This window comes from Rhincodon typus, chromosome 6 (genome assembly GCF_021869965.1).
Source record: "Rhincodon typus isolate 14 chromosome 6, sRhiTyp1.1, whole genome shotgun sequence".
Lineage (NCBI taxonomy): Eukaryota > Metazoa > Chordata > Chondrichthyes > Orectolobiformes > Rhincodontidae > Rhincodon > Rhincodon typus.
This window is the reverse complement of record NC_063337.1, coordinates 41,311,098-41,320,945: the sequence shown is the minus strand read 5'-3', so window position 1 is coordinate 41,320,945 and position 9,848 is coordinate 41,311,098. Positions and strand designations below refer to the sequence as shown.

At 38.7% G+C, this 9,848-nt stretch overlaps 1 protein-coding gene across 1 annotated transcript in view; it reads left to right on the top strand.

Moving 5' to 3' along the window:
* Positions 1-9,848, top strand: part of LOC109927222 (cullin-5) — a 76,369-nt gene that overhangs the window by 30,276 nt on the left and 36,245 nt on the right. Inside the window, exons 4-6 of the mRNA XM_048597946.1 lie at positions 6,822-6,963; positions 7,864-8,009; positions 8,430-8,510. Of these exons, the coding sequence (XP_048453903.1) occupies positions 6,822-6,963; positions 7,864-8,009; positions 8,430-8,510 (369 nt within the window). The remainder of the gene's footprint in view (positions 1-6,821; positions 6,964-7,863; positions 8,010-8,429; positions 8,511-9,848) is intronic.

The following is a 9,848-nucleotide window of genomic DNA, read 5'->3' as shown; positions in this document are numbered from 1 at the left end:
CTACGTAACAAATGCTGGGCATCTCTTTTCCAGTTTATTTCCTTTCATGGGCCCCACATTTCTGGATGGTCTCCCTCAGACTCCCCTCACCCACCCTTGTCTCGTCTCCGCCCTTTTGTTAACTGATGCTGTACAAGATTTTACATTTTCTTTGGTTTATGTGCATGTGTAAAGCACACAATTGTGCACTTAGAGAATAGAAGTCACCGTGTGAACTTCTAAATAATGTTCTCCCTACTCCACTGGATGTATACATTGTTCTATTTTAAATGATTCTCAAGCTGTTAGGGTGACAAATAATATGTTATTGGATATATTTTAAAATGCTTTAAAGATAATCATATAGTTAGGATCCATTTTCATGAAAACATTGTACAGATTTGTGCAGGCATGATTTAATTTATTTTTGACTATATTTAGATGTCAGTCTTGGTAACATTGGCATCTCTGAGTTAGATGATGGTGTTCAGGTTCTAGTCATGTGACTTGAGCATGTAATCTAGATTGCGTTAGTGAGGAAATGCTGAACTGTTAGGTTTCATCTTCATGTGCTGCAATAGAAATTGGAAGATGTACAGAAGTTGATGAAAAACCTTATTTCTTTTTTAAGTACGTGGGGGAAGTGTTCACAGGTAAAGGATTTGTTTATCGTCATATCAGTCATCTCCCTTCAAATTGTATATGTGGAGTCAAGACCATGGTAATAGTCAGCTGAAATCTCGTTGAAGGGTGAGGGATTGAATAGACCAGTTCGGAAAGATATAGTTCATGTTCCATTGAAAAGTTAGAAATTCTGTCCTTGTTTTTATATAATTTTATACTAGTTGGCCTTTTATAAGAGTTAAATATGGGGGAAGACCAAGTGTAGTCATTTGATGAAAGTGGTTTCACTGCTGGTGGATAATTGAAACTCCAGGGGTGCAGATGTAGTTCCATCTTTGATTTTTAAAATTGAACTGTGGCCAATAGGGAAATAGCCAAGCAGGTGGAAACGACTTGGCACTTTATGATTGCAGTTTGTGCAGTCTCAGATTTACATCTAAAGTTGGCTTTGGACAACACAAACACATTCAGCATGTGGCTTTCCAGAATGAGGAATGCCTGGCAGCTCTGCAAACAAAATCCTGTCCTGGGAGGCAACCACACAAATGAACCGAAGAAAAAATTAATCATCTTGTGGAGCTTGAACAGAGCTTTAGCGGCTGCTATGCAAGTATTCTCATCACTAAAACCACTAAACAGATCTCTTATAAAAGAACAGCCTTACAGAATTACACGTGTCAGGACTCCCATAGAAACTCCTTTGGAAGAGAGGCTCCTGAAGTGAAGTTAATGGATGAGACCACCATCCTTATGAAGAACATTTGCAACCGAACAGAATAATTTGACACCTGGTGAGTATCCAAAATATTGGGACTGGGATACTCAGATCATGCAAGCCAAAAGATTTACAGATGTGCAAGGTGACTGTTCAGCCAGGGGCTCACCATTGGGCTAGTCAAGCCCATCATTGAAATTACATTGGCTGGAGATATATGTCCCAAATCAGGTAAAGGGACTTAGTTAAACAGGGAGCAACTTCTAAAGGTAAGAGCCACATAAACAATGGTGAAAACAAAAGAACGCCAGCTTGGAGAAGCATATTTTGTACTACTCAAATTTTATATAAAAGAAACAGACAGATCATGTGAGTGGGAGTAATTGGTTCCTGCCTTCATCAGAGACTAACTCGAGCAGAGTTTTCAAACAAAACTTTCCACTCCTCATAATAAGGCAAATTTAAGAAAATTTGCCAATGTCTTGGACATGAGGAAATCAGACCACAAATGAAGCCAATAGAGGGAGGATAAGTGACGTTAACCATTAAAGGGATTGGTGGAAATGGTGTAGCAGATTCAGATGGGGTGTGCTTTTGAAAACCTGTATATCCACAAGACAGATACCTCTCAAGTCTATTGCTCCTTCTCTTTTTGTCTGAAATCTAAAATAATTCCAAGTGTTTTTACAGTTGAATAATCCTCACACCCAAATCTGAAAACCCAGATCTTCTGAAAAACATAGATAACTGGCATCCCTCCCAATGTTACTTCATCTCTCCACAAAAGTTATGGCCAAAAGACTGAGCGACACAGTAGAAATAAGCCCTAGACAAAAGAGGTTCCTTGTCACAACCCCTGGATATATCGAAAATATTGCTATCATTCTAAATGCCAAGGAAATGAAACATAGAAAATAGGAGGAGTAGCCATTTGGCTGTTTAGCCCTGCTGTATCATTCAATATGATCATGGCTGATCATCCGATGCAGTGTCCTGTTCCTACTTACTCCCCATACCCTTTCATCCCTTTAGCACTAAGAACTGTATCTAACTCCTCTTTGAAAACATTCAATGTTTTGGCCTCAACAGCTTTCTGTGGCAGTGTGTTCCACAGGCCCACCTCTCAAAAAGTGCAAAAAGTCCTTCTCGGTCCAAAATGGCCTACCCATATCCTGCATATCCTTAAATTGTGGTCCCTGATTCTGGACAGTCTAATCATCAGGAAAATTTTCTCTACGGGTTTACTCCAACTCGTGCTGTTAGAATTTTATGGTTTCTATGAGATCTCCCACCCAGTGAATTCTTCCAGTGAATATGGTCCTTATCGATCCAGTCCCTTTTTATACGTCATTCCTGCCATCCCAGGAATAAGCCTATACACCTATGTTGTTCTACCTCCATAGTCAGAACACCTTGTCTCAAATAATGAGACCAAACCTACACAGAGTACTACAGGTGTGGTCTTACGAAGGCTGTGTACAATTGCAGCAAAATATCCCTGTTCCTGTACAGTTAGTTCTCCAATAACACAATAGTTGCGTTCTTTTGCGACCTTGCACTATAGAAAATCGTCATAGAAAATCACGTTATAGAGAAATTGCTATAGAAAATCATTATACTGTACAGTAGAAAGTTCGAGTTATCCAGCAGCGTCCACCATTCATCAGTTGCATTATAGCCAATTGGCATTAACGAGACACGCATTATAGCAGAATTACCTGTACTCGAATCCTGTCGCTGTGAAGGATGCCATACCATTTGCCACCTTCATCACCTGCTGTTTCTGCATGCTTGCTTTCAGCAACTGGTGTACACGGACATCCAGACCTCGTTGTTCCTCCGCTTTCCTAATCTATCCCCATTCAGATAATAATCTGTCTTCCTGTTTTTGCTATCAGAGTAGATAACCTCACATTTATCCAAATGCATCTGCTCTTGAAAGTTTAAAAGTGTAAGAGGTGAGTCAGAAGTTTCACCATTTAAAATAGTGGTGAATTGGTGAGCATGTGGCTGATGCAGTCCAGGGGCAGAGCTTCGGCGCTAACGTCACAATGCCCAGGATGAACAGGCAGCTGATTGATAATCTTTAATTGATTCTACTTTATACTGTTTTAGATTATTGTAAACTTTTTATACTACTGTAATACTGTAAGTTATTGATACATAACTGCTAATTTGCCTATTGTAAGTTGCTTTCAGAGTAAAAGTAAAAAGGAATAATATTTTGCAGATTAAATTTCCTACTGGTCTTCAGTTATTTAAAAAACAAATTCAAAATTAATTAAATAGAATAGAGATCCAGGCCATGTGATATGTTGTACCTGCATGATGTGAGAGCTGTTGGACCCCATTTTGGTTTATAATGACCACATCTGCAGCAAGTGTTGGCCGCGCAAGAAACGGCAGCTCAGTGTTGATGAGCTTGATTCTGAGCCTTCAGCACTGCAATATGTCAGGGAGGGGAAGGTATTACTTGGACATTCTTTGTTTTAGGAGACTGTCACATACCTTAGATTAACTACCCTGAATTTAGCTAGTGGTTAGGGAATAGAAGGGTGAAGCAGGTAGAGAGATCCAAGAGGTAGTGCTGAAGGAGCATCAGCCCTTGTCCTTGTCCAGTGGGGTTCAAGATTCTTGCTCCATTTGTGGACGAAAGCAAGAACTATAGGGAAGATTAGCAAGCTGACCAAAGCACCATAGGACAGGGAGCCATTTAAGATAGGGGAGAAAAGAAAAAACGTAGTTTTAATCAGAAATAGTATAGTCAGGGAAGAGAGATTCTGCTGAGGGAATTAAGAGGAGCTACGGGTTAAATTAGAAAGCAGAACCAAAAACGTAATCTCCGGATTACTACCTGAGCCACGAGCTGATTGACACAAGGTCAGCAAGATTATGAAAATAAACATGTGGCTCAGTGATTGGTGTGGGAGAAATGGGTTCAAGGTCTATAATTCCCTGTTTTCTCTGTTTTTTTGTTTAAATAGTGGGTTTGCATGAGCTATCCTTAATCCATAGGAACTATTACAGTCTATAGAATCTTGAAAGCTGATCATCAATGCATCTACTATTTTTAGGGGCCCCTTCCTTAAGTATTCCAGAATGTAGATTATCGGACCCTGGAGATTTACCAGCCTCTTATCCCATCAATTTCCCCAACATCATTTCCTTACTAACACTGATTTTTGTTTTTCAATTCCTCCCTCTTGCAAGACCCGTGGTGCCCAACATTTTTCGAATGCATTTGTGTCCTCCTTTGTGAAGACAGATTTGTACTTGTTTAATTGCTCTACCATCTTTTTTTGGTCCCCATTATAACTCCCTTTTTTATGGTTGTAAGGGACCTTTGTTTACTTTCACTAATCTTTTTCTCTTCTCATTCCTGTAGAAGCTTTTACAGTCAGTTTGTATATTCCCTGCAAGCTTACTCTCGTACTCTATTTCCCCTTCTTAATCAATCTCTTTGTCCTCCTTTGTTGAAATCCAAACTGCTCCCATTCCTCAGGTCTACTGCTTTTTTGGCCCATTTGTATACCTCTTCCTTCATTCTAATACTATCCCTAATTTCTCTTGTTAGCCATGGTCAGGCTGTTTTCCTATTTTATTTTTCTATCACATAATAATAATAAGCATATACAGATCCGGCTTTTGCAGATCTTGTCAACGTGATCAGTTCAGTTCAGTGTTAAATACTTTTCAAATTATTGTATAAAGTTAAACTCTCCTTGGAATTTACACCATTATTATCACGTTAATACCCAAATAGTACTACCATAACTGAAGGTAACAGCAGCAAGAATTCCCCAATCAAAATAGAAAGGGGTGTGAAACAAGATGCCCTCTTATCACCTATACTCTTCAACTTCACCTTGGCACGTGCCCTCCAGAAGAGCAACTGAAGAATCTATTTGTCCCTGGTGGTAAGACTTAATTTCTCTGTCCTGACCTTCATGAATAATATTGTTGTCCTCAGTGACTCACATGGTGGGTTGGTGCGTAACCTGAAAGTTGTGCAATTATTTTACAACAATAATTGTTTTAACATCAACAAATAAAGGGATTTTTACTCTAATGTTTGAGGAAGACTTTTCTCTATAACCACCAGAAGAACTGGAGACTCTAGGAAGAGATCATAGCTATGTCCCACCAGGAGAAATAGAAAAATATGAAACCTCAGATGGACCCATTAGCAGGAGTACCCGAGAATTATTGGGAAGAGAAGCTCAGGAACTAGGTTTCTAGTTTAATAACAATCGCTCTTTGTCCAATGCAAGCAATAGAAATACAATAAACATCATCCCAAAGTTGTATTACCACTCAATATTATCAAAAACTCCTAAAAACACATTAGTTATGCTGGTCCCAATTTTTAAAAATACGGCAGAACTCATCCACAAAGCTGCACTTTCTACCTCATACAGCTGATGGTGTTTTATACTCAAGCAGTACGAACAGGGATTTTTGTATGCCCAGCCTTGAGAACCACATTTAATCAGACATTGGCAAAAAACATGAGACACTTGAAATTGTGTTCCAGTGATTCAGACATCCCTTCAGTTTCACAGCAGAGATGATACTGGTACCAGAGAGGGATAACGAAACCTAAAGATTCTCACGGTAGTAGAACGGTTTGCTTCTGAGAAATATGGCAGGCCGTCACATGAACGTAACATCAAAGAATCACAGTGGAATCCTTCATTCTCTCACAAGTAAAATTTGACGGTAAATAAACGGTATGGAGGGTGTAGGAGTTTGACCATTGGCTTTGTCTTGTTTGTCAAGGTGCATGATAAAGTATTGAATGCATGGTTCAATTTTGCTCATAATGTTAAGTTATTCAGTTGATTAGCCGTTTGTTGTTACGCTGCAATTTATATCCATCCAGGTCAAACCTAACAAACGGAAGGTCTGACACAATTAAATCTTGCTGCAGGTGTGAATACCTCTAGATTCCCTCATGCATCTCTTTAGATTTATGCCTGTTTGTGAAGAATACCAGACTAAAATACCACAATAAGGTCATGGACCAATACAGGTATTCATATCCAAATTCAGACACGACACTCGCGTAGGTGTGTTAAAACAAATAATGTAGAATTGTTAGGTAGATGGGATTCATTATGCATACTGAGAACAAGAATGCAGTAAGTATGATTGAGCTGGAGACTTGAATTTTTAATTTTTTTGTTTGCTAACTTACCACATGCTTTTGGCTATGGTCATCACATAGGCTTAGAAATTTGGAATTTCACATTCGTATATAACCTGTTAGTGTTTCTGGTGGAGGTCAATCCTTATTCTGAGTCAGATCACTGAAACAGTAAGGGTAACGTTTAGGTAATGTTCTGTGGCTGGTCCCTTACAATATTAAACTTCCAGTCACAGTGCCACTTCCAGATTTAATACTGCAAGTCAATAGTGTCATTAAAATTTGTTCAATCATTAACAAAACTAAGTAGAACTTGAAAAGCAATCTTCACTACATGCTGAGTTTTAATTTTTTCAGCTTATGCTTGACACCTGGAATGAGTCGATTTTCTCAAATATTAAGAATCGTCTTCAAGATAGTGCAATGAAGTTAGTTCATGCTGAAAGACTAGGAGAAGCTTTTGACTCTCAGCTGGTCATTGGAGTCAGAGAATCATATGGTAAGACTTTATTGTAAGTAAAGTATTTCTCCTGGATTAAACAAATAATTTAATTTAAAAAACTGTCTGAAACTGGCAAGATATTCTGTACAGAATATTGAATTTTGGCTAGCTCATAAATTAGAGTTTTATATGTCAGCTCCTGAGTGATATTTTTATGTGGTCTTTTAGGAAAAAGTCATTATTTCTACATAAAGATATACTGTGTGGTTCTTCTCTAAGGCAGTCCTTCATAATCAAGGATACCTATTTACAATTCAGTTTGGATTCTGAGAAAGTTGATGAGTCCTGTGTGTGATCAGTCTGCTGACTGTGCCACATTTGGGGCAGATGGTACTTGAACGGTTTGGCAGGTAGATTATTTGGAAGTTTATTCACTCCCTCCAGCTTCTTAATTGCACTTCTTGTTCCCAACAAAGTCTGTTATCAGTGACTTTCCAAATTAATGTTCTATTTCTTTTTGGTCAAAATCCAGGGACTCCCATAAGTCCATGGGTGTGTTTGACTTCTTCAGGGATGCTTTGAAGCCATCCTCGAAGCATTTCCTCTTTCATCCTAGGAGTGTTCAGATGTAACTGAGTTCTGAATGGAGCTAGTTGTTTTCAGAATCTGGTGTCAGACATATGGATAACATATCCTGTCCAGTAGAGCCATTTATGAATGGTTGACAGCTTGATGCTGATTAAATTTCACCTAATTATTGGAAATTTTCTCCCTAAATCAGTTGAAAGACAATGTTCCAAAGCTATATAAAATCTGTTGACATTACAAGAATTGACACTTGGGAGCTGGCTCATACTAGCAATTAAGTGCATGAAGTTTTTAATTTTAGAGTACTACAAATGTTGCAAAAATTATTATGCAAAATGTTTCTTTACTGGATTTTTTCTTGAATTGCAGTCAACCTCTGTTCAAATCCAGAAGACAAGCTTCAAATTTATCGTGATAATTTTGAAAAGGCTTATTTAGATTCAACTGAAAGATTCTACAGGACACAGGCTCCATCTTACTTGCAACAAAATGGTGTACAAAATTACATGAAATATGTAAGTTAAATACTATGAATGAAATGCCATTATTTGTAAGTAAACTAATGGCATAATTTGAGAAAAATAGCAGTTCTTAAAAAGTGTCATTGTTATAATGGAATTGATTTCAGCTGGGGTGTCAGTAAGGGCCATATATTTAATCTCCATGCATAGCATTAGGTAAAGAAAGAACAGTCATACAGGACTTTTCTCTATTGACCATAATCAAGTGATACTTGCTGTACATGTGCATTTTTGTAAATTGATATCCAAAGGTCAAAGCAGGCATTGTCAATGGAGATTTTCATTTATGTCTCCTGAGTGCTAATTTGCAGATAACAGCAGCCGTATCCATAAATGGAATTCACATGCCTAAGAGGGAAGGAGGAATAAAATAAAATGGTTCTGTATTAAACATGTGTAAAATCTCTTTTAAAGGCAGATGCTAAATTAAAAGAAGAGGAGAAGAGGGCACTTCGATACTTAGAAACTAGACGAGAGTGCAACTCTGTTCAGGCTGTAAGTATTTCTTTTGGAATTACAAATTGTCTATCTTACAGTATCTTCTCAGTGTTCCACTTTCTCCTCCCATAGAATCATACTGTACAGAATAGGTCCTTTGGTCCACCAAGTCTGCACTGACATACTACTGTAAATCTACATTAGTCCCACTTTCCAGCATTTGGCACATAGCCTTGAATGTTATGACATTTCAAATGCTAATCCAAGTACTTTCTAAAGGTGGTTAGATTTCCTGCCTCAACTGCCCTCCCTGGTAGTGCAATCCAGATTTCCACCACCCTCTAGGTGAAAAGATTTTTCCGCAAATACCCCCGAAACCTCCTGTCTATAAGTTTAAAATTATGCTCCCTTGTTATCAGCCCTTCAACTCAGGGGAACAGCTGCTTTCTGTTCACCTTGTCCACGCTCCACATAATCTTATACACCTCTATCAGACCCCTCTCAGCCTCTCTGCTCTTAAAGTCAAGCATCCCAAGCTTATCCAGACTCTGTACTTAGCTAAAATGTCCCAGGCGATATCCTGGTGAATCTTCTCTGCATCCCCTCCAATGCAATCACATCCTTCCTATAGTGTGGTTACCAGAACATAGAGTACTTCAGCTGTGGCCAAACCAAAGTTTTGTACAGCTCCAACATAACCCTGTCCTTATAATCTCTGCCTTGACTGATAAACTCAAGCATCTTGTCTTAATGACCCTATTAACATATTCTACTGTCTTCCGGGATCTGTGTACAAGTACCAAGATCCCTTTTTCCCTCTGAGCTTGCTATTGTCCTTCCATTCATTGAGTGCTACCTTGCCTTGTCACTTCTTTCACCTCACACTTATCAGGTTAAATTCCATCTGCCAATCTGACCAATTTGTCTATATCCTCCTCCTAACTTAAGACCTTTTTTCCTCACTGTCTACCACTTGGCCAATCCTTGTGTCATCCTCAAACTTCTTATCATCCCCTGCAATTTTTTGGGCTCATTCTGACTTACCTTGTCCATGCTCCATTAAGTTGCAGGGGAAGAACATGTAAAGCATAAAGCATAAACCAGTTGTTATTCTACGTGCCCTTTATTTTGAAGTAGTAATGGGATACTTTCCTCTGCCTGTGGAAGAATAACTGCCTTATCCTTTGTCCTTCCTCACTATGGCACTGGCAAATGATACGCTAGTGTTTGTTGCAAAGGAATTTGAGTGCACGTGTAAAGATGGGGCTTTTGTGAAATGCATTACTGTGTACAGTTTTCGGTTTCTTTACCTAAAGAAGTGGTTGGAGAGGCACAGGTACCTAGTTGTTACCTGTGACGAGGGGGTTTCTCTGGAGGTCAGGGATGGCTTTGATT